Here is a 25,078-nt window from a genome sequence, read left to right as displayed (position 1 = left end):
ATTAAGTTATTTTTAGGCTGGAGAAAATGAGCGCGCCTTTATTTTAAATCTACGGTGACGTGCTGCGCCTTCTGGTTCTCCCTCCGCCTTCTCGCCGCCCTTTTGTTGTTATGACTACGAGGTCGTAAATCCGCCATGTTTTCCCTGCTGTAGCGTTGCGACAGAGACGGAGGCTTGGAACGACATGACTGAAGAAAATAATAATACGGCAGCAACAGTTACCGACCAAACGGAGCATAGCAACATCATCACCATCCAGACCACACTCGGGGACGAAGGTAGAAAACCGGGAGACGCGACACAGTCACGCGGGAAAAACGCGATTTAATGCACGGGCCCGTTTATTTGGCTCGCTAGCAGAGGCTCCATTAGCTGCAGTGTGTTTTGGCTGTTTAGCATGTTTAGGCTGCTAATGCTGCTTTAGCATCTGTCTGTACTCTGTACTGGATGAAGACCTGACAGACCAAACATGTTCTTCTTTCATGAGACTGCTTGATATTATGAAGAAAGATATCACGATATGAGTGTTGGGATTGGGTAGATTTTAATGAAAAATCAAATCACAACTCTTCAAACTCACTATGGTCATTTACACAACAGCATATCAGCTCCTATTATGTGTTTAGTTTAAGATTACACTATTATTTTAAGATCCCGTGTGAGAAATTACATTTTGAACTTTGATTTATATAGTCTAATTTTATTATTCATATTTCTTTTTTCTAGGAATAAGTTTTAGGGCTAGCATTTCCCAAATGCACTAATAAACACTATATTATTGTATTGTTTATTTAAAAAAAAGTTTAATATTACAAATCTGTTTGTTTCCTAATAACCATAAATGCACCATGATCACTTTTCTGAAAGCTCATGACTGAAATAATGATGCTAAACTTGCAGCGTTGAATCACAGAATTAAATTACATGTAAAAATAAAATATTAAATGCACAACAGTTATTTTAAATTGTAATGGAATATTTCATATTGCTACTGTTTTTTTGTTTTCCATCAAATTTCTTCTTTTATTTTGTATTTTTCCAACACAGATAAACATGCCGTAAACCAGTGCTTCTCAAACTTTTTTCACCAAGTACCACCTCATAAAAGTACCACCATAATGAGCAGTATTGAAATACAGTAGCATTGCATGCCTAATTAAGCAGCTACAGCTCTGCACAGTTAAAAAAAACAAACAAGCAGATTAATTACTATTATTGAGAATATTTATTATTGCCAGCCACTTTAAACATTATAAATAGTTTGAACATTAACACTGTGCTTACATGTAAAAAAAAAGTTTAAATTAAATGTGCTTCTAAAAGTTAAATAAAAATGGCACTATTCTTAAAAAGTAAAAAGAAAACTGCTGTATATAAATGTAAAGTATTATCATATAGTAGCCTTTTCATCAAAACCTAGAAATGTTACTTAAACATCATAAATATAAGCTATATGTCATATTCACATTAAAACTCATTAATACATTTTGAAATAGATGTTGCATGTATATATGACTTATTTGCATAACTATGACATCTAAAAATTAACGTGTATTTTGAATATGATTTTGAATAACATATTTAAATTAGAAGTTAGATCTGCTTACTGCACGTTAGAGTAGGCTTTGGGTGTCAGAAAAGCAAGTCATTAAACCATACCTGTCAACACTTGGATTTAAAAATACAATCACTTACCCTTACAGTAATCTATGCTATACCTTGCTGCTCGTGCCATATATTACTTATTACGGGTTTTAGTGTGTGGAAGTCTGTGCATTATGTTTTATGATGTGCAATAATCTACTAGGTGCAATATTTGTACGTTTTTTTTACTGGGTCTTAAATATTTTTAGTGCAATATCATTGTTTTTTAAATGAGTGCTGAATCACTTTACTACTGAAATATTTTTTGTGGAATATTATTGGTTTTGGTTAATATTATCTTCATTACTTGATATATGACTTAATAGTATTAGTTACCACTGATTCTTTTAAGTGTAATATCTTATATAATAGTTTGTATGCTTATGTATTGTGGCTGTTTCCTTTTATAGATTGGTTGGATTTATGTGACTTATTTCACTTATTTAATTTATTTATTTTGTCTTGTGGTTTTGTGTTTCTGTGTTTTGTGTGTTATGGCAGTCATTACATAAGCAATTTCCTGCGGGATAAATAAAGTTTTCTAAGTCTAAGTCTAAGTCTAAGTACAGGATACCCCCCAACAACCGTTACAAATACGGGGAGGAAATTAGCTTCAAATGATAGAATATATAACAAACATTAGAAAATTGAAAATAAAATAAAAGATATAGCCTATTAAAATCAGTTTACTGATCACATCAGTGTTATCGTACGCGTCAAAGGGTAAAAGTGTTTATTTTTTTACTTTAATTATTCATAGATTCCTCTGCTTACCTCTAGAAGGAAGCCTGCGTACCACTAGTAGTACACGTACCACACTTTGAAAACCACTGCCATAGACAACCAGCATATAGGAAAGTAAATAGATATACATGTAATAACCAATATAAAGGTTGTTAAATACTACTATTAATAATAGTGCTGAAGTGAACTAAAGAGTAATGACAAGGACATACTAAAACAATTAATTTCCAAACCAAAAAAAGGCAATAAGCCAAATCTGTATTTAGGGTTAAGTAAAGGTAAAATTAAGCCAGTTAAAAATAAATAAATAGAGGAATGTTAATAGACAAATAGAAATAGGTATTCAAAACCGTGCTGAAAGAGGTCTACGACAGGGAAGAAAAGTTATTGGAAGCCCAAACAGTGAACCTTAAATTACTATAAAAAGGGAAAAAATATTAAATTAATAAAGAAGGAAAATAAATAAATTTTTAAAAAGTAAAAAAATATTACTACTGTTTTAAGTGATTCAGCACATGGTTTCTTAGTGTAAAGTATAATGGCTTGCATTTTAGGTGCTCTCAATACACAATTAATATTTCTTATTTTAAAAGACTACATAATTATTCTATGGATAGCGTTTTATGCATCTTATGCACAAATGATACATAGTGTGTTTTACTTTTAATATTGAACTAAAAGTATCATAGATATTTAAATTAGATGTCGCCTACGGTATTGTTGTCTATTAGAAGGAGCGCGTCAATAAAGCTGCCATTTTAGTACAGGGTAGCGCTGCTTTGAAATTAATGCAGGACCAAGGTGCAGTGGAGGACTGCGGCCATTCAGAGAAAGAGATTTATACACATATATTTATGATCGGAAGTTTTCCCGTTGGTCAGTAACTCGGTATGCAAATATTTTTCACGAAATCACGAAAATTATCATTTTAACTTTACTTTTCTTCATTGATGAATACGTGACCGCATGGGTATGACAAAGAGCGTGTGTTTGTGTGCATATAAATATATTATCCTCCCTATCTGTTAAATCTAATAGCTAAAGTCCCGCACACTGTCTTCTTGACTAGTGTGGTCGAATGACATATGTCCCGGGAGCACTGTACAAATGTGGCGGCGCAATTGACACATGCTCAGGGTCTGAATTCGATATCTAGTGTGTAGGTCTATGAAAGTTGTATAAATCTATTTATATTTATAAAATACTTCATTATGTGCAGTATTACAGAGATCAACGCTAAGGATTTTTTCTACTGGCCCGATTGGGCCAGCAGTAAAGATTTTTACTTGCCCTGCCAATATTTTCACTGGCCCCACCAAAATAAATAAATTTATTAAAAATAGGAAAAAGTTAATAGCTATTTCTTAGCCACATTCAAAATATTGTGTCAAAAATGTTTTGAATTAGAATTTTAAAAAATGTTAATAAATGTATATGAGCAAACCGTTGCGTTGTACCCACGTGAATGTCTGCTTCCAAGACCTCCTTTTAGCCTCATAATTTGATGTTGACGTCACTTCGCTCTACTGGTTTTTTCCAAGTTACAAAAAAACAAAATGCTCACAACATCCAATCAGATAAGAGGAACCAAAACGGTTTCTTGATTCTAAGACTGTATTCATACACAATTGACAAATAGTCACAAGCAAATTGAACTTTTGTGACAAGGCAGCACAGATCGGGCCAGTGACAATCCTGTCTACTGTCCCGAGTGCCTGGCATGCTGGCCCAGGGCCCTCGGGCAGTCCTTATTGTTGAGCCCTGTATTATTTTCTAAATATATGATCTGTTGAAGTTAGGTCAATATTTTTGTGTTCCCTTTCAGATGAGGATATTCATAAATGTGGCAAATGTCTGGCCGAGTTCTCTGCCCTGGATGCTTTCATCCAACATAAACTCAGCCGCAGCTGCAAGCGTATTCAGGACCCTCAGGTTTGTTTGTTACTATTATAATTTCTCATGTAGGGGATACTTTCATTATATGATGACTTGAGTGTATACTACTAGTGAAGTGAGTTGTGTTTTCTAGCAAGGCTTTTTTTTCCATAAACACCCAAAATGCTTGATTAGATTAGATTCGATTCAACTATTGTCATTACACATTTGTTACAAAACAACGAAATGCAGTTTAGGTCTAACCAGGAGTGCAATAGCACCAAATGCAGGATAAAGGTATAAGTTATAAAGTGCAATTATAGAAAACTATTGTGATAATTATATATGCATGTACTATAAACAATTATATACAGGTTGTATTAACAATAGATGAATATACTGTACAGGTTGCTATTAATTAGAAGTATGTAGATAGATATGAACATAATTACAGCCGTATGTACAGTGGGTATGTATAATTCAGAAATGAATTAGTGTAATGAATGTGTGATAATTAATAAATTGTATAGTTTTTTTAAGGTTAAATTCAAAACAACCTAGCATAAATATTTTTATCCATAACAAAAGTATATGAGATGTCCCATTTTTAGTATCTACATTTTAAAGTGTTTTTATATGCGCAAGAAATAATAATAATTATTATTATTTCTATTTTGCAAGGACAATGCAGTATAACATTGCTACAGTTTAAATCAGCCAATGCTTCACATATAGGCTTCTAGCTAATGGCTAATTTGCAGCCTTAGTCTCTTGTTCGGCTTTGTAAACACTAATACAGTACAAATAACTTTATAATATACAAAAAAAGATATATTATCATATTAACATATTAAATTGTCTGTTTTAAATAACATTTGTGAAAGTAAAATAATGTTCGATTCCATCATCACTCTAATAAAATGTATTTAATAAAATTTAGATCACATACTTATTCTGAGCTTTATAAAATGTGCCAAAGAATCAGTGATTGTATTTAAGGATGCTCAGTTTGGTTAATTTTGCCAACTGACAACTGCCGCCTGTTAACCGAATATTAATGGTTAACTTGTCAGATTAATATTATTATTTAATTTTAAAAAAAGGCCTGTCAATTTTGTGTCTGACACATTAAATATTGCATTTTAAAATACTGATTTAGTTTAACACGTGAACAAAAGCATACAGAACATCAGAACAACAGCACATCTTCAAGCACCTGCAGCGTTTCCAACAGCTTGGAAAAACAGAATAAACTAAATGAAAAGAAAAAAAAATGGTCCTGCCCTAGATATTTTTCATTTAAATGACAAGTTTACTTTACAAAACGAAAACACTGACTAAATCCTTTTTAAGAACCGGCATATACTGTTTGTCGAATTCTTTTTTTTACCATTAAATAAAAGTAGCAGGCTACCTCAAATTGATCGCTCCATGGTAAATATGCATTTAAATCAATGGAAACTCCACTTCTGCTTTTATTTGATTAAAGAATGAAAAAGGTGCGACTGACGTAACGCGCTTTTTCCGCTCAGAGTTGAGTTTTTTTAACTGCGAGCACACTGCGTGCAACGACAAAAACGTAAGGCATGCAGGCCGTTAGTAAACCATTCAAAAGATTCCCCTCTCAACAAAAAACGTGTTCGTTGTGATCGGCCCCTTATGCAGCCAAACTTTAAAAATATATATAATAATATATTTTAATTAATTAACTGATACTACTACTGATACTATTACTATTATGATATTATTAACGTAATCTTTCGGTTATTGGTTAATCGGTTATTATGAGCATCCCTAATTTTATTATATTTTCTTTAATATTTTAAATGATTAAAAGTGTCTTAAAAGTAAACACTTGTTATTTGAAGGATAGTAGTAAAGTATAAAGATTTAAAATGACAATTGAGTGTTCTGGTCTGCACTTTAATAACAAAGTCTATTAATATTTCATCAAATAATTAGTTTGAAATATGCCTGACAAGATCATTTTTTAAAAACTTTCTATTCATTCTGAACAAATCCACAAAAAGATTAATCAGCTTAACTGTTTTCAACTGTAACAATGAGAAATATTTTTGAGGAGCAAATCAGCATATTTGAAAGCTTAGCTTTAAATTTTACTCTTTTTATATATATATATATATATATAAATATATATATATGGATATTTATGGATATTCATGTTTGCACTCATTTGCCATAATGTAAATACTGTGACTATTACATTTAGTATATTTTTATCTTACATCTTATATTTTTAGTATTATGTCTATTGTTGGTTTTTATGTGACTTATTACATTTAGTATACTTTATCTTGCCTCTTATATTTTAGTATTATGTCTATTGTTTGTTTTTCTCTCTTTTTATGTTGCTGCTGGTCTCTGTGAGTTACCAAACAAATTTCGTTGTACAACTACAATGACAATAAAGTTCTTTACTTATATATATATATACATATATATATAAAATAAATGAAACCTCCTTCATCTGACAGACCCCAAACCTTTAAACAGTCATGCAAAACTGATTTGCCAATGCTGATGTTTCTGTCTCGTCCCTTAGACTAATGTCGTCCCGAATGAAGGTGTCTCCGTTGAGGTGAGATCAAGTGAAAATGAATGTTCATCTGATGAAACGGCAACTGCCAACGGAGGTACTTCAGTATTACAGTATTGCTATCAAAGTCATTTAAATATCTCTGTTATTGATATTCCGAGGACTACAATAGTCAACATTAGAAGTGGAACAAGACCTTTCATCAAAGACCTTTCATCAAAGTTGTCCTAAAACTATTGAAACCCACCCATTCTTGTTTTAGGACAATTACGAAAAGCATTTGATCCAATTTAAATGTTGACTACTGTATATGTTGCAGTTATAATAGACCTTTTTCTTTGTCTTAACATCGTTATGTTATGTTATGTTATGTTATGTTATGTTATGTTATGTTATGAAGTGAGTTTGCAGTAAAAATGTTACTATATGTGATATTTTCAAGTGCAGCATTTACTACACTGAGATTTAGCTCATTGAAAAGCGATGCAAACAGCTGCCATTATCACACAACCATTATCTCAATGTCATTATCATGTGATTAAATCAATCTTTGCATAGCTTATCAGTGTATTATAGGTTTGTGTAGTAAATGTTGCTCCATCTGAAAGCATGTGCTGGAGGTTTATTAGAACCGGCTTTACATTACAATTGCTGTCGATTATTGCCCAGGCTTACAGTATAAATACGCTTATGCATTTAATAGAATGCAAAACAAGACAACATAAAACAGAGCAGCAGCTTTTACTTCTACTCTGGCAAGAATACATTGTGCTTTTCTAAAAAAAATTACCTTCACTGCAATTTTTGAAGGATTGCCATGGTGGCTCAGTGGTTAGCACTGTTGCCTTTTAGTTTGCATCTCAAATGGCCTGCGCATTTTACACGTCATAATGTTTTAAGAACTTAAAACAGAGATTAGATGGTCTTTTGTGCCTGTTTGAGCACATTCCAAATATTTAAACTATAAAATCTACTTGGTTGAATGCATTTTCAACTACCTCTATAAGTGGAAAAGCTTTAAACATTTAGCCGCTGTTATAGCCTGTATGTAATGCTATGTAGACTGTAGATCAGCAAAAATACCAGATGCAAACAAGGCCAAAAAATGATCCGCTCACCATAGTTATATACAGTATCAACTCTTCAAGGAGATCAGCTTATTTTATTTTTAACATGATTCACCGATCCATTTTTTTTAACTCTCTTTATTCCTTTAGAGAAGCAACATGCAAAGGTGGCATCTGGAGACAAAAAGAGAAGCCGCTCTACAAGCGAGGATGAAAGTTCCAGTCCTTCAAAAGTGGTTTGGAAGCTAAACACAGAAGGGCGATATGTCTGTGATATATGTGCAAAGACCTTTAAAACGGTACGATATTAAATCTTTTGGAAATAAGGAAAGGAAATAAGCACACAAAACTCACTTTGTCTGTAAAACTGATCTGTTTATAGACAAATATTCTGAGAACCCACATGTTCACGCACAGCGATCAGAAGAACTTTGTGTGTGAAATGTGCGAAACAGCGTTCAGGACCAAGGGCTCGTTAATCAGACACAAACGTCGACACACGGGTATGTCTAAGCTCTGTGAGACTGTGTCATTATACTGGACTGTCTACTGGGTAGGGATGGCTATTTGGTGTTTTTATTAAACATACAAAAACTGGCAGACTGTCACTATTGTGCCGATTTTCTTTGTTCATTATTTGTTTAATATGATAATGCAGCAGCTTTATTATGTACACACACTTTCAACCAATTGGGTTTTTATCAAGTTTGGTGTATTTCTTTGTCAGACGAGCGTCCGTACCGCTGCAATCAGTGTGGACTTGCGTTCAGAGAGTCTGGTGCTCTAACTAGGCATCTGAAGTCTCTCACGCCTTGTACTGAGAAGATTCGCTACAGTCAGTGTAAAGAAATACTTGTCAGCAAGGATGGGATTCGAAAAGGTAATTCACATCCCAACATGGCTTTCTTGAACAACCCTTATTGGGTATAAATATATTTTAGGTTTGTGCGATATTGACAAAAACACCCAAGTATATTAGTTGAGCGTGCTTTTGTTCTGATTTATGTAACAATTTACAGGTATAAAAAGCAAAGCTCATATGTGACCCTCGACCACAAATCAAGTCTCACGTTGCAAATGTACATTTTTGACAACATATGGAAATTCACTGTATGCGTCACAATTATAGTTTTTTTTTTACTTTTATGCCAAAGTCATTAGAATACTAAGTGAAGACCATGCTCCATGAAGATATTTTGTATATTTCCTAGTGTAAATTTGTCAAAACACTTAATTTAGATGACCTTAATGAACATTTTCTCAGTATTTATATATATTTTTTTAACCCTCAGATACTCGGATGTGCAAATAGTTTTTTATCTCAGCTAAATATTGTCTTATTCTTACTGTAAGGTCCAGCCAGTTAGTACAATACTGTACAATACTGTCTACTAGTGGATGAAGATTCACTGCGTGTTTGATCTTTCCAGTGCACAATGTTGATTTACTTTAAACTTGACTCATATCTGACTCCAATTTAGTATGAGGTGGTTTAGAGTAATAATATATTTATCCTCGTTTTATCTGACTCCATTTAAAAAACATTAATAAGGTTATTTCATTTCCTTTTGCATTACTCTAGATTATGTTTGAATATTCTCTTAGATTCATTATTGTATGTTATTCTTGTTCATTCGGATTTCTATAGCATCCTTAGTCTTGTACCGGCTGAGTATACAATCTCTTAAACACAAGCATGTCAGTCTTGGTCACTAAACAGTGCAATTAACTGCTGTCCTTAAAGGCAGAGCCCTACTTACTCAGATTAGGATATTTTTTATGCGGTTCCCATAGATCTGTTATCTACTAAATCAAACAGAGCTATTCAGTCATATTATGATCATTACTATAAAATTAAGCAGACCAATCTTACTTTAACTATTAATAACTTTGAGTAATTACTATACAATCCAAATAGTATTATAAGTTTAGAGATGGAGGTCTATCCCCTTAGATAACCTTTTACAGTATAAGTATACATGAATTAATGCCAATGTGTTAGTCGGAGCTCTAAGAACATCATATAGCGTGCCACGCTGCTCCGTCTACCGTGTTTTAGTCCGTTACTAACCTGTACAGTGGCTTGTGGTTTTATGGACGTAATCTACTAGAGATAATAACACGAACTCTGTTTGAATAATTCAAACCATAACAATTTGTTAGCCAGGTAAATGTATATTATGCTAATTTGTTCAGTCAATTCATAAACGATCAATACAAGATATTAAATTCTCAAAGATAAATCCAAGATTAAAAGATGCATACCTGACTTCAAAATATACATAACATGGAACATAAAGTTCCACGCCATGGGCTGATCTAGATAACTGAATCGCGCCAAACATTTAGAAACTTTAACTTAAGTAGTCAATCCAATAATCTCCTTGAGGAAAGGGGTGTGAATAACAAAAGGCAACTGCATTTAGTGAAAGAGTTTCTGCCTATAGGAAAGGCACACCCTTCACAGTGGTTTTGAGGGAATGAGACCATTGTACGAGTCGCACTGAGACATTTCAAATGATATCAAACATGATAGATAAAGTGACTTGGATTAATATAGAACATTCATATTTTGTAATGACCTTTCTGTGTGAGTAGAGTGAAAGGGACTGAGTGACCAAAGAGTGTTTCAGGAGATGTTTCAACTGTAAACGGAAGAAAGGAGGGGAGCTAGTTTTTGAGCATTCCTACCTGCTGTGTTGTGAGCCGATTATCTCTGTTTTCAACTCATGTTTGAATTTTCAAAGACATCAAAATATTTGTGGTATCTAAGTCTTACACTAACAAACTATATTTCAGATGAGTTATATATACAAAATACACTTATGACTGGTTTTGTGGTCCGGGGTCACTTATTGAGATATGATTTATAAGGTCCCTCTAAATGCATTCTAGGCTTCGTTATGCAATCAATTGTAGACCATTAAGAGGTGTTTTCGATTTTTGTTTTTTTTTGGTGGCATACTGACAACAATGTAAGCTTGCACATTGGAAACGACAATTATGATATATAATTAAACTCTAAATACCACCTAGTAAGATGCCATTCATTTTTAAAAATCTTTAATAAGCTTAAAATCACTATGCATATTAGGTCTGGGATAATAGTTCCAGTTTTGTGAGTCATGATTATTTCTTTTCGATTTTTGGAATACATTGCAGTTCTCAATTTTGAACAACAGATGGCACTCAAGTTTAAGTTTTAACAGTAGATGGCGCTCTAGGCTAATTTTTAACATCAAATGGTGCTTTAGGCTAGTTTTTAATCAAACACTCTTAAGGCAGGTACACACACAAGCCGATGCTAAACATCTAGGGTCAAAGAAAACAAACTATTTTGTTGCCTCGCGTTAGCTCACATTTACTCTTATTTGGACTAAAAAGCTAAGCGTGAACACACCAAACGGAAGACAGTCAACTGACTCTAAAGCTGCATTCTACCAATGGTTGGGAGGACGTCGCTTTCCCCACTCGCGAGGCACGGTATCTGTTTTGTCATTCGCAACCAGAGACATAACCAAACCTAAACATAGCAATGTTTAGTATAACTATCACATATATTGTCACTGACCACCGAGGGATTCGATCCTGCAGATATGTCTGATAATCTAGTAAACCATATTGTTTGCAAATATTTGAGAAGTGCAGAAAAATTACAGACGATTTCCTTCTTGATTACTTGCTACGTCACTTCACTACGTCACACTTGCACTCTTATTCATTTCTGAATAATACGTCATAACTCTCTCTTTAGCTGGTGCTGATTTGACATGCTGAATCGGGTCAATGAGCTCTGACTTTAATCTGATGAGAGCCAACATGAGACACACCAAACCAACTAGCCAGACCGACGCTGATCGACAAAGCCAAACATCCGACTGTCAACTTGGTGTGTCCTAGCCCTTAGCGAGTGTAAAGAAATTGTCGGCAGATGAACAAGAATTTTCATTGTATGCCAAGATTACCTTTGTTGTTGATCAACATTTTAAGGAAATTTCCTTTAAATTTCTTTCCAAGCTCACTATTGGGTATTGTTGCAGAAGTTCAACCATCGTCTCCTGAACCTGAGAAGGATCAGATTCCTGTTGTGAGAGTGGTGGAAGCTGGTCAGGAGATCATCCAGATCGAGGTGGTAGAAGAAGTGCAACAGGTCAGAATGAAACCTGTAGACTTGTATGAATTACAAACATTTCTGATTCACAAATCTCGAATTGATCTTCAACCATTTCAAAAAACTATTTAGACTAATAACTTGCATTTCTTTGGGGACTGAATTTGGCATATTTGGATGTGTTTAAGCAGGTCTTTTTTTTCTTTTTGGTCCGATTTTGTTTTACCTTTGCATTTTCATAAAAAAAAGAAAAATTAATATATATGTGTATATATAATATATTTAAGCATATTTATAATTTTAATATGTATAATTTTAAGTTGTTATTAAGCATTATTGTTTTAGTTTTTGGATCATTTCTTTACATTTTCGGGCCAAAATTTGTAAAAGATTATTTTTTTTAATGAATGTATTATAAAATAAATTATAACACATCAGATGATTAATTTTGTAAACATTCATTAAAATATTAGATATCTGTTGCATCCATTGCAAACTTTTACATTATGAAGATGATTTAAGTAGCCATGCTGTGTCTTTAACAAAACATCTTTCAAGGAACTTGCTTATAATATTTAAAGGACATTTCCAGATGTTTGAAAAGTACACAGACAGTTTAAAGAGCCCATATTATACATGAAATAGGGTCATATCTTGGTTGTAAGGGTCTCCAACAACAGTCTAATATGCATGCAAGGTCAAAAAACACTTTCATGGTCTTATAATCTGCATTTATTTTTACCTAATTATCCCAGCGACTCCCGTATGAATCGTCCAGTGATTCATTTGTTCCCAAACCCCTTCTTAGCGCGAAGCTAATCTGCGCTGATCGGACCAATGACAGCCTGTTGCGATTGGTCGACTGCCTTCAGTCAGAGTGAAAAGCCAAACAGCTAATCAGCAATATAAAAGTAATCACAGTTCATACACGCTCGATAGTGTAGGCGTGGATTTTAGCTGCCAGTGGGTCAATGTAAATACAGATGATGGACTTGAAAATACAGACGACTTACTATTTTATTGAGCAAAAACTCCAAAAACTGTCGAGGAGATCACATAGCTTTATTCACTCTGCTCTTTCAACAGACACAGACACACACACACACACACACATTGCCCTCGTCCTTGCGCGCACGCGCACACACACACACCTCCGGACGACAACGCGCGCACGCACACACACACAAGCACACACACATACCTCCGGACCGGATGACAGCGCACGCGCACACACACTACCCTCGTCCACGGAGCTTCGTAAACCAAGCAGCACGCGTCACGTTTTTAACGTGACTTAGCACGTGATAACAGAATATAGCCAGTTAACCTGATACAGTACACGCGGTTACAAGTAACACATCACAACTAAATACATTTGCAAGCTAGAGTCAACGAGGCAACAACTTTAACCGCACGTACTTACACTTGAGAAAGGTAGGAAGAAACCCATCCTGACGTCCAGCAGTAAGTTACTCTTTACTGATCCTTGAGCCTTTGTAGCATGTAGCTTCCAGAAGTTTCCAACTGCTTGGTTATAATGTTGATGTTTCATCTTTGGGTAGAGACTCAATATATCCATCTGCAGTGTGACTTCAATCGACCGGCATGTTTGTGTGCGTGTGTTTGTGGGTTTGTGTGTGTGTGTGTGTGTGTGTGTGTGTGTGTGTGTGTGTGTGTGTGTGTGTGTGTGTGTGTGTGTGTGTGTGTGTGTGTGTGTGTGTGTGTGTGTGTGTGTGTGTGTGTGTGTGTGTGTGTGTGTGTGTGTGTGTGTCTGGGTTTCTGCGTCAGAGGGCGGGGCCTCAGGTTTGAAATCTCCCGGGTTTGCGCGTGCACGTGAATAACTTGGTTTCGTTCGTACGTCATGGCGAAACACCTAATGACTCGGTATTAAGTCGACTCGTTTGAAGCACTATGAGTCGACTATTTTTTAGATGAATCAACCGTTTTAAACACTGTACTCTTACAGATTTAAGCCTTAGCTGGATACTTCACTTCACTTAGAGCTGTGTTACACACTACATGGAGGGGAATTTTCAAAAACCCATAATATGGGCTCTTTAAACACAAGTTGTAGCTAGATTCTGCACTAGTCTTATGAGGTTTTTCCATTTGTAACAGGTTGTGTCTCAGCCTCAAACTGCAACTGTGGTTGAAGCGGACAATCTGATTTGCCAGGCCATCATCAACTCTGGCATCGCTTTAGAGACCGAAGCCACGGAGGCAGCAGAGCAGGCAGAGGCCCAGTCACCTAAAGCAGTACTGGAGGCCCCTGAGACTGAAACCAGAATCACTGAGATCCAGGTGACAGAAGAGTGTGTCGAAACCCTAGCTGAAGAAACGCAGGTGAGTTTCACCAAGTGTAGACTTAAATGTTCATATAAGACTGTTTACTTTACTAGAGCATATTGGTATTCTTTTGGTGAACAGTTACTCGGTGCAATTTAATCCACTGAAAAGAGATCAATCAAAGTCTAAACTATTTGCTTCTGCATTTGCTACCTTCTCCATTAATGTCATTTTGATGGCTTCAGCAACAATATCCTTAACCATGCCTCTCTTACTGTTAGTTTCCTATGAGGGAATGCCAAAAGAAGCCCCCTACAAAATCTTTTGTTTAGTTTCAGCAGAAAGTACATCAACATACTGAAATAAAAGTCTCAGCAACTTCTGGTTGACACAGATGTTAAACTAGGGATGCCAGTGATTATTCAACATTGAATAATTGTTGATAATCTTTTAAGTTGACTTGATTAGTATATCATAATAAAGCTGAATCTGAGTCTGAGTCATCAAACTCAACTGATACACATTTAGCTTATGAACATATTAGGGTTTATACACATTTTTACTACTAAAATTCCAGGATTTTTCCATGACTTTTCTAAAACGTTCAGGTAGATATTCATGACCTAATGTTTCTTACAATGTCCATGTCCATGTGGTAAATAATAAAAATGTACATTGAGAAAATATATATAAATTTCTAATTTATTACAGCATATCTAAAACATGTGACAATCTATATAGTCTATGTTTATTGTTATATCTGTAAAATCATTCAGAACGCAGATAGAACCTTATAATTCGAAGGTGACGATTTGTTAAACAAATGTCCATGACTTTTCCAAAACATTTAAGGTTTATTTGTTATTCCAAAACTTTTCCATGACTTTGCAGTATGAACCCTGACATATATAATATAAAGACATTTTATCCTTTTGAGGCACACAAAGACAGATGAAGTTAGTTTATAATTAAATGACCTTAACAATTTAGCATACTTTAGATTTTACTTAATGTGCACAGTATTACGCCCAAAGTCTAGGGGAAACAACATGGGCATAATAAACGAAGAAAAACAAATGTGTTGGAGTGGTGGATTTCCCAAACAAAACAAAAACCTAATGCATAAAAAAAGACTTCCTTCGGTCGACATCCAAACTCAGAAACTCAGTCGAGAGCATATATGAATAGATTTATTATAGAAAAATGTGGTTAATATAAATGAGCATCTCTTCAGGGTGACCACAGGCCAAAATAATAAACAAAAGAATCTATAAAGTAAATGCTCTAAATTACCTATTACTATTTAAAGATAAATACAAAAAAAAGCTTACCTTACTCCCTAAACATAAACATAGTCAAAAGAAATCAAATAAATAGGCAGGCCACCCCTACACGCTCAAACTCTCAAAATACTGTAACGTATGATGAACATTAGTACAAAATTGGTTTTTGGTCATCGGCCGGAGGGGTGAGGGAAACCCAGGAGCTCCACTCCAAACACCGAACGCAGCAGAAATGAGCTCCCCGAACTCTGCCGGAAGCTCCTTTTTATACATGCCTCCTTGACCAGCAGCCAATCAGAACTCAAGATATGCCGGTATGGGAGCCTATGAGACAACAGAAAAACAACAAGAAGGCGGGACAAAGAAAAAGACAGAATACAATTCGCAATAATAAATAAATAAATAAACTTCAGTCGTAACAACAGATTTGTAAGCACATTTAAGAAGAATACAACACACACTAACAACTATTTGCCCAAATGGGCACAAACGTACACCAGTTGAAAGTGTGTGCATCTAGTGTCATTTATCAACCTTTAAAACCTTTTTTGGTGAGTGAGCATGCCTGCATTATGAGTGATAATGTGCAACTGAAGTAGATGTTAAGCTTAATAAATTAAAAAATAAATGAATTGTTACATGTCAGTGTTGATCATGGGAATTTACTTTAACCCTTTTCTTATCCATTATAGGATTCATCGGTGAAGGAAGTAGAACCTGTCCAGTCAAAGTTATACAAATGTCCCCACTGTGAGCGAATGTTCAAGACATTGAACTACCTGAGGGTCCATGTCAAAGGGCATGTTGGTAGGCCTCGTTCATGAGTTGATTTCTAACAGCACTTTGTGTTAGAAATTGCGCTATGTCTGATTATTTTTTCCCCTTCAAAGGTTACAAGCCGTTTAAGTGTTTAACATGTCAGAAAGAGTTCCTGACAGGCTATGTGTTGAAGAAACACATGGAGACACACGTCAGTGAGCGCCGTTACAAATGTGGAGAGTGCGGCAAGCAGTTTAAAGCCATCGGACATGTGCGCGAACACATGAGAGCGCATTCAGACGAGAGGCCGTACCACTGCAGCTTCTGTGACAAGAGCTACAAGACCAAGGTGAGGTTAATATGCTGAAACTGTCCAAAGGTTTATATGTTATTATCTTAAAATCATTTCTGTCCTGTTTCAGAATGCTCTTCAAGTCCACCATCGCACTCATGCAGATGATAAGCCGTACGTGTGTCAACACTGCTCCCGTGGCTTCAGGGAAAAGAGCGCTTTAGTGCGTCACATCCGACATCATACTGGAGAAAAGCCATTCAAGTGCTCGAAATGTGGACGGGGCTTCGCTGAGCATGGAACTCTGAACCGCCATCTGCGAGCTAAAGGTCTGTCAGTGTGAATTAATCGAATTATACTCGCATTCATTAAAGCACATCAGTACTAAAAAGCATGTATTAGGCTGTCTGGCATATTAAGATTAAGGGTGTGCAAGAGTTTTGAATGTGAGTGCGTTTTAAAAGTTTTAAAGGGATTTATTGGTTGGCTCATATGTTCAAAGCCGACCCAATTACAATTTGAACAAGTAACTGTTTTTATTATCAGTACTTCCAGGGCTTTGTAAGTCCAATGGTTCTTTAGATTTGCTGTTTACAAGAATTGAAGCAGGGTGTCTGCGGGGTCTTAAAAATATTAAAAGTTAATAAATCAATGTAGAGAGATTTAGGGCTCTTAAATAGTAGTAAATCAAAGTCCCTTTAAGACAAGTCATTTCACTTGGCGGCAATTCTGTTTGAATGGGGAAACATCAAATTCTCTAAAACTACTTGCCAAGCTTACAATTACATTTTATATGATTAATAACCAATACAGTTAAACAACAACTGTCTCTTTAATTTAATTTCTACATCACACAAAATCTGCAGAAACTCATATATGGTCTGAGCCCCCCCCCCCAAAAGAATTATCATTCCTAGATAATGAAGGACACAACCGGTGGATCCTTCACGGCCTCGAACGTCCCAAGAATCATTGCGCGCTGATAACGGCAGGACGCTATTAAAAGAAAACTCCAGTTTAAATGTATGAATTCCGTTTATTTTACTTGGATATCTAAACACGTTAAAAAATAAATGAATAAATAAAACATAAACAAAGACTTTGGCATGTCTTACTAAAGAGATATAGACAGATTATAGATTATAGACAGTTTATGTGTACATGTATGGATCAAAGGAAATAAATTTGCAGCTTTTATAAACCTTGTTTTGCTTTTAGATCGCTAGATAGATTTAGATAGATTATTTTAAAATAAGTTTTAAAATCACTTAAAAAAAAGTCATTACAAATTTTATCAGCGCTTATTAACAGCAGCTGTTTTGCTTGCCTGGTGACGAGATCCGTCCTCTGTAGGCTAAATTGTCTCATTTCAAAATGCTCGGTTCAGCCTGTATGGACTTCAAAGGACTTTGGAGGATGCAGCCTCTAAAATGAGACACAGCTATAGTTTTTGATTAAATGCTATTTTTGCAAGATATAAATTTGATAACATTTTTGATTAAACTTAAATTTGTGAATATTAGAATGCTGTGTAGTTTATAAAATCAATAAAATCCTGCTAGATTTTACATCATGCAGCAGGCGCCAACCTGCTGAATAAGCTAGATGTAATATATTTTTATTTAGTATATGAGAAATGTTTTAGTTTTGGATTAGTTTATACATTAATATTTAGTGTATACTGTAAGTTAAGTGTTTCCGGATGAAACCTAAAGTGGTTATAAGGTTACAATATGTATGGAAAGAGTCTTTAAAAAGGTCTTAAATGGTATTGAATTTTATTCTCTGATTCCTGTATATAATCTGTGAAGCAAGCAATGCCATAAAGTTTATAATAAATAGATTTTTAATTCATTGGTTACAGTGTATGCTATGAAACATGCAAATATTCTTCTCCTTTTTCTTGGCAAAATAAAAAATAAATATCCAATATTGCATCTAACATGTAGCTTGATATTCTTGTTTTTGTTGGTTGACCTGACACTTGAGAGATTTTACCTGATAAAAAAGTCAAACTGTTTTGCCATATGACAAAAAAACAACAACTAAAAAACATGTAGTAGATCATGTACAACAGGTTTTTTCTGCAAAGTTTTGATTATGTTGATGACAGTCAATAGTCAACCTATACTTTTCATTCCATCGTCATTCATACTTTAGCAAATTCAGGAGAACAGAAATGCAAACGTGCGCAAAGTATGTTCATATTTCACTGCATTCCAGATTTCACCCTCTGACCTGCAAATTTGTCTTTACATAAAGTTTAAAACTGTATTGCAGTAAATGGGATAAAATTGAGTATGAAAAAGGGGATTTTATGTCAGTCGGGGCTTTAGATTCATATTAAACATTGGATCATAGGTCTCAAACTGGATTACTGGAGGTCCGCAGCTCTTGCTCCAACCCTAATCAAGCACAGCTGATCCAACTAATCAAGGTGTTCAAGACTACTAGAGACTATTAACAGGTTCATACACATTTTTACTACTAAACTTGAATGACTTTTCCTTGATTTTTCCAAGACTTTCAAGTACATTTTCATGACCTAATGTTTCATGCAATGTCTACATATGCGTGATAAAAAAACAATGCATGTTCAAATTTATTACAGCTTATCATAAAACACACAACAATCTATTTAGTTTCAATTTATATTTATATTAATGTAAAATTGATTCAGATAATGCTTACACCGCACTAATAATGTGAGAGTATGTGATTGGCCAAGGACAGTATACAGATTTTTGTTTTCCATGACTTTTCCAAAACTTAATGGGTTTTTCTGTTTTTCCAAAACTTTGCCAGGCCTGAAAAATGCCATGTTAAAATTCCATGACTTTTCCAGGTTTTCCATGACCCTGTATTAAGCAGTTATGAGTTGGAGGTGGTTGGTGCTAAACTATGCAGAGCTGTAACCCTCCAGTTTGAGACCATTGCATTAGATGATGGAAAAAAAAGATTGAATTACTCCAGACTCCTTTAAGACCTTTATTTGTTAATAACTTTGTATTTGTGTCTTGTTCAGGAGGCTGTTTTGCACAGCTGAAGGACTGTGAACATGTGGTGAACTCTGAGGAGCAGGAAGTGACCACTGAGAGTGTCTCCACAACCATTGTATCAGACGACCCTCACGCTGTGCTGGTGGAGTTTTCCTCAGTCGTGGCTGACACTCAGGAGTATATCATCGGGGTAAATGCTGTGTGCTACTGTATGTTTTGTTAAAGGGATAGTGCAGCCAAAAATAAATTCTCCTTCATGTGCTTTTCAACATTTATGCATTTCTTATCTTGGACACAAAAGAAGATATTATAAAATGGCTGATTGATGGCGCCCATAAACTTCCACAGTAGGGTCATTTCAATGGGTGCTGTCAACCAACATTTTTCCAAATGCCTTCTTTTGTGTTCAACAGAAGAAAGAAGCTCAAATAGGTTTTGAACAGGTGAAGGGTGCTAATGATGACAAAGATATAATTTTTTAGGTGAACAATCACTTTAAATGGCAAGTAATATGTGCATATTACATATTAATAATAGTTATATCATTAAGTTTTTTTCATAGGAATTGTCAGTATCCGTAGAGCTGATATATTGCTGGTGTGAATGTAATGACAGGAAAATTAATACAAGAAAAATGTTCATTTATTTAAAATGGATAAAGATACATTTAACATATTTTTATAATAATGAATCAGACCAATTTTGTGTGTATTCTGTGGTCATTTGATTCAATTGTTGATTTCAACTGTTACGAACCCCATTTTTTTAAGGCTCGTCTAGGAAGCGGTTTGCAACATAAATATACCATTCTCTATTTATTTAGAGACCAAAAACGTGTCTATCAAAATAAAATGGCTACAAAAATATAAATAATTAATTTACCAATATTACTCAATCAAAATAATTAATTAAACAAACAAACATACAAAAATACATAGTTAAAACAAAGATCAACAAAAAATCGAATAAACAGCAACACCACCAGCATGGCTCCTTAACAGCGGCTGCACGAGATTTCTCAGACCGTCATCAGGACAATTAGATACATAAAGATTCTCAGCAAGTACGGGTCATGCTCTCAACAGAGTAAAGATCGGGTAGGATCAGTCAGACACGCGCTGGAAAACAAAGAGCCACCTAAACTCACACTCAGTTTCCGCTTATAAAGCTGACAATCCTGATTAGCGGCAGGTGCAAGGCGGAGTTGGCCTCAAAGAGAAGAAACATCAATTAATATCAAAAAGTCCAAAACGACACAAAAACAACAACAATGATAGTAATAATAAATAAATACTAAACCAAGACACAATTAATTTTAGGGTCACTGCATGCATATCTGCAATGTATTTGATCTTCAATGTTATTTATAGTTGTCGTGATACCAGTCATTCATGTTACGATACTATACCAGCTAAAGTATCATGATACCAAGTAGTATTGCGATAATGTAATTCATAACTCAAATCCATAAAGTAAAGAAAATTCTCTGAAATACTTTATTTTATATGTTATAATAGGCTTACGTGAATTGAATTAGTCCTTTATTACTGAAGAAAAGTCTTTGCTCATCACTTTACCTAAAATGTATTCGTTCTTTCGTTTTTCTTGTATTTAATGATTGTTTTAGTCTTATCAGGCAAGTAATTCTAATTTTGGTTGTGTCGCCCTTTTAAAGAGATTGTCGCGGTTGTTGTAGCTACTAAATCATATTGACGGGAGCAGAAATGAACAGATTCAGATTCTAACTGAAGCGTTAGAAAATGTGCAATAGGTTACCATGAGAGGTGTGAATTCGGCATAGTTTTGCAACCTTAAAGGGCTCCACAGGCAATTGAAATAAAATGATCTATTACTGTACAAACGTGTAAGTATTTTAGTGACTTTTCCACATGCAACATTATCAATTGTAGATAGACTGTTAACGACGATACTATCGTTCACAAACTACTGTGGCATCTGCATTATTTTGGAGCCATAGTATCACAATACTACAATACAACCCTAATTTATAGTACCAAAAGTGTGGGCTCAACTAAAAACAAAATGTAGCTACTTGAATGTTTAAAGAAATGTAATTGATTCATATGAGGCAAATATGAATTTTTAGCATAATTACTCCAGTCTTTAGTGTCACATGATCAGCCTAATATGCTGGTTTGTTCCCCCAGCAAATATTTATTAACATTATCAACGTTAATAACAGTTGTGATACTGTATATTTCTGTGGAAGCTGTAGCACATTTTTTTTTCATTTAGGATTCTTTGATTAATAAAAAGACAAAATAATTTATTATATAATTTTTATCTATTAATGTATTTTTTTTTATTTATTCAGACCCTAACTAATATATTACTAGTATTCTGGAAAAATCTGATAAGGCGATATTTTATTTTTCTGCGATAAATATTGCGATATGAATAGTTTCACAAGATAGTTGAATAGCTCTGTTTGACGGTTTTCTGAGGAGTCTAACAGTATTCAGGTACAGAAATTCTTAGATCAAGAACTAGAAACAAAGGCCAATATTTAAAGTAATAAAAACTTTCGAAACTGTTCTATAAATCATATAAACTCCATACAAACACAGTGTTTAAAGACAATTCTGTAGCTCCAGGTCAACTATAATCCAGACTTAACATTGCATATCTTTGTGATGTGACTATTGCGGATGCGCACATTGGGATATTGATGCTGAAACGATATATTGTGCAACGCTAACAAATAAAATGGATTGCCAATAATAGCCAAATATTGATCTAAACATCAGAACACTTAGTTTTTGAAATGATTTGTTTATTTATGTATTTGTGGTCTATTTTTTGCAGGCTCCAGCTGAGGAAGCAGCTCAAGGAGAAGAAGTGGCAATAATTCAAGACAATCAGCAGCAGGTGATTTCTCAAGTTTTCATTTTTATCATTGAAATTTCTATTGCACTTAAGCTTAAATGTTTGCAAGCGTTTTGGCGTATAACCACATTGCACATGTGTCTCACGTCAGATGGACAGTCACATCATGAAAGTAGTGCAGCAGATCGTCAGCCAATCACATGGAGGCCACCAGATCATCGTTCGAAACGTCACCGCGGACGAAACTCCAGGCATCTCAGACTCTGGAGACACAATCACCATCGCCACACCAGAGAGCCTGACCGAACAGGTAGCGATGACACTCGCAAACGCCATTAGCGATGGCACTATCCTTACCACAACAACAGAGGATACCGATGAGACATCCCACACCACTGTTACCATGGTAACAGCCGAAAACGTTGAAACAATCGAGCAAGAAGAGCAGTACGTCATCGCTTCACCTGAAGAAGTGGAAATCCAAACTGTGGTTGTGGTCTGACATGCACATTTTAGTTATCTTATAAATTTTTATTTGTTGCATTGCAAGCCTTGGTGTAGCATTTCCGTTCTCTGGGAGGCCTTGTTTTACATGTTTTGCACTGCTCAATACAGTTACACATCATTTCAGTATTAAAAACTTTTTAACAGAAACGCTACTGAATTAATAGGGCGTAATGTCGTTTTTGTTTTAATTTCAGACATTAAACAATACGTTTCTTTTGTATGTTCAGCCTTTATAGCAGTGACGCTGACATATGAACATGTTGCTCCTGTTGAATGTCATATAATTATAAACGACTATCATCGACTCATCATGAATATGTAATCTTACACGTGGCCACCAATAACAGGGCCTTTAGAACATCTGGCAGGGAATGAAAGTACAAAACATTAAATATATTTTTATGCACCTCTGTGTTTTTCCATTCATTGGTCAGTTCTCAATGTTTTTGATTTTGGGTGTTATAACAAAGTTTTAAAAATAGGATTATAATAAAACAATCAATTACAATCAACTTGAGTTTTTAGTGAAGACAGTTAGACCCTGTTTTTTACATGCAGACCTGGATAATGAGTAGGGGGTAATAAAGCAAAAACCTTGAGAACTGCTAACTTAGTGGAACAGATCATCAGATAATATATATCACATAATAGATTTTTGTTGTTGTTTTGGAAATAGGTGGCGCAGTGGGTAGCGCTGTTGCCTCACAGCAAGAAGGTCGCTGGTTTGAGCCTCAGCTGGGTCGTTGGCAATTTAGTGTGGAGTTTGCATGTTCTCTCCGTATTTGCATGTGTTTCCTCTGAGTGCTCTGGTTTCCCCCTTAAATCCAAGGACGTGCTATAAGTGAATTAGGTAAGATAAATTGCCTGTAGTGTATGTGTGTATGAATGAGAGTGTATGGGTGTTTCCCAGTGATGGGTTGCAGCTGGAAGGGCATCAGCTGTTTAAAACATATGCTGGATAAGTTGGCGGTTCATTCCCTGATTAATATAGAAACTAACCTGAAAAGAAAATGAATGAATGAATGTTTTGGAAAAAAGTGTTTCACCGTAGGTTATAAAGGCTATGTTTATTTAATAATATGACAGTATAATACATCAGTAACAAGCTGAATTAATCATAATTTGCTCCAAAATTCTTATAATTTGTTTATGTAGATGCTCCAGAAAGATTTTTCATTATTATCAAAGTGTAATACACATTGGGCCCTATCATATACCTGGCGCAATAAGGCACAAGACGTGTTCGACTTGATTTGTTGCCATTTTCAGACCAGCACAACCCTAATTTTCAAGTTTTGTGCCATGTTGTTTAAATAGCAAATCCATTTGCGGCACTTTGTAGGCTCATGGGTGTGCCGGCCTAAAATAGTCGTGTGTTAAGGTGCGTTGTTGGTGCGTTTTGAGGAACTGAAATTGACTGCGCTGTTTACTAACTAAAAGCTGGTCTAAAGTCCAGTGCAGAGCCTATGCAGGTCCAAAATTCTTACATATTGCTTAATTCACACAGGGTGTACAGCAATACATAAATATCTTTACATATGAAAAAATTTAAGGATTAAAATATTATAAAAATAATTATTTTCTACATAAATATAAAAAAACACTGCCTCCATGCCATTTCAGGGTGATTTATTTTCAGGTTGTTTATAACAATTTGCATTTGTATAATGTTATTATTAGAATTTTATTTATTATATGCATATTTATATTTGTTTTAATAAAAACAAGTTTAGATTTGTCCATCTGTCAGGTTTTTTGAGATGTATGCGTCACCAAATTGGGCTTAAGAATAGGAGGTGTGTTTGGATATAACTCAGTTGTTTGGTTGAAAATTATAACTGAATTTAGAAATAGTTTTGAAACAAATCTTTGAAACAAATCAAACTAAATTACACATGTAAGCTAACTAATGTCTTCAATGGAGTGTTTACAACAGCGTTTCTTATCCATGAAAGTAAAGGAGTTAAGTTGAGTAAAAGTAAAATGAAGAGAGGGTAAAGAGGCAGAATGGAGGAGGCTCATTCTTTATCCTCACATTGCAGATGGCCTGTTTAACTGTTTTCTCACTAGTAAAGCGTTCTTTTTTTCTACAGCCTGTGATGTAAAT

The 25,078-nt window shown here is 34.8% G+C and overlaps 1 protein-coding gene across 2 annotated transcripts; it reads left to right on the top strand.

Annotated features, from left to right (window-relative positions):
- Nucleotides 1–135: 135 nt before the first annotated feature.
- e4f1 (E4F transcription factor 1) lies at nt 136–23,377 on the top strand. 2 transcript variants are annotated; one of them, NM_001025513.1, is given in 14 exon segments: nt 136–278; nt 4,214–4,320; nt 6,827–6,917; nt 8,038–8,186; nt 8,270–8,390; nt 8,615–8,767; nt 11,928–12,037; nt 14,117–14,341; nt 16,260–16,374; nt 16,458–16,675; nt 16,749–16,947; nt 19,644–19,807; nt 22,444–22,506; nt 22,616–23,132. In NM_001025513.1, coding segments are annotated over 14 exon segments (2,160 nt in total). In that variant the 5' UTR covers nt 136–184; the 3' UTR covers nt 22,967–23,132.
- The last annotated feature ends 1,701 nt before the right edge of the window (nt 23,378–25,078 follow it).

This window comes from Danio rerio, chromosome 3 (genome assembly GCF_049306965.1).
Source record: "Danio rerio strain Tuebingen ecotype United States chromosome 3, GRCz12tu, whole genome shotgun sequence".
In the NCBI taxonomy this organism is placed as follows: domain Eukaryota; kingdom Metazoa; phylum Chordata; class Actinopteri; order Cypriniformes; family Danionidae; genus Danio; species Danio rerio.
The sequence above is the reverse complement of the archived record's forward strand: the minus strand, read 5'-3'. Positions and strand labels throughout refer to the sequence as shown.

Bases quoted from the DNA above. Each gene is read 5' to 3' on its own strand.
- e4f1 (XM_073942157.1), top strand. From the start codon at position 11,819: ATGAACAAGAATTTTCATTGTATGCCAAGATTACCTTTGTTGTTGATC. The intron at 16,375-16,457 runs GTAGGCCTCGTT...TCCCCTTCAAAG, and splicing joins CCATGTCAAAGGGCATGTTG to GTTACAAGCCGTTTAAGTGT. The intron at 19,808-22,443 runs GTAAATGCTGTG...TATTTTTTGCAG, and splicing joins CTCAGGAGTATATCATCGGG to GCTCCAGCTGAGGAAGCAGC.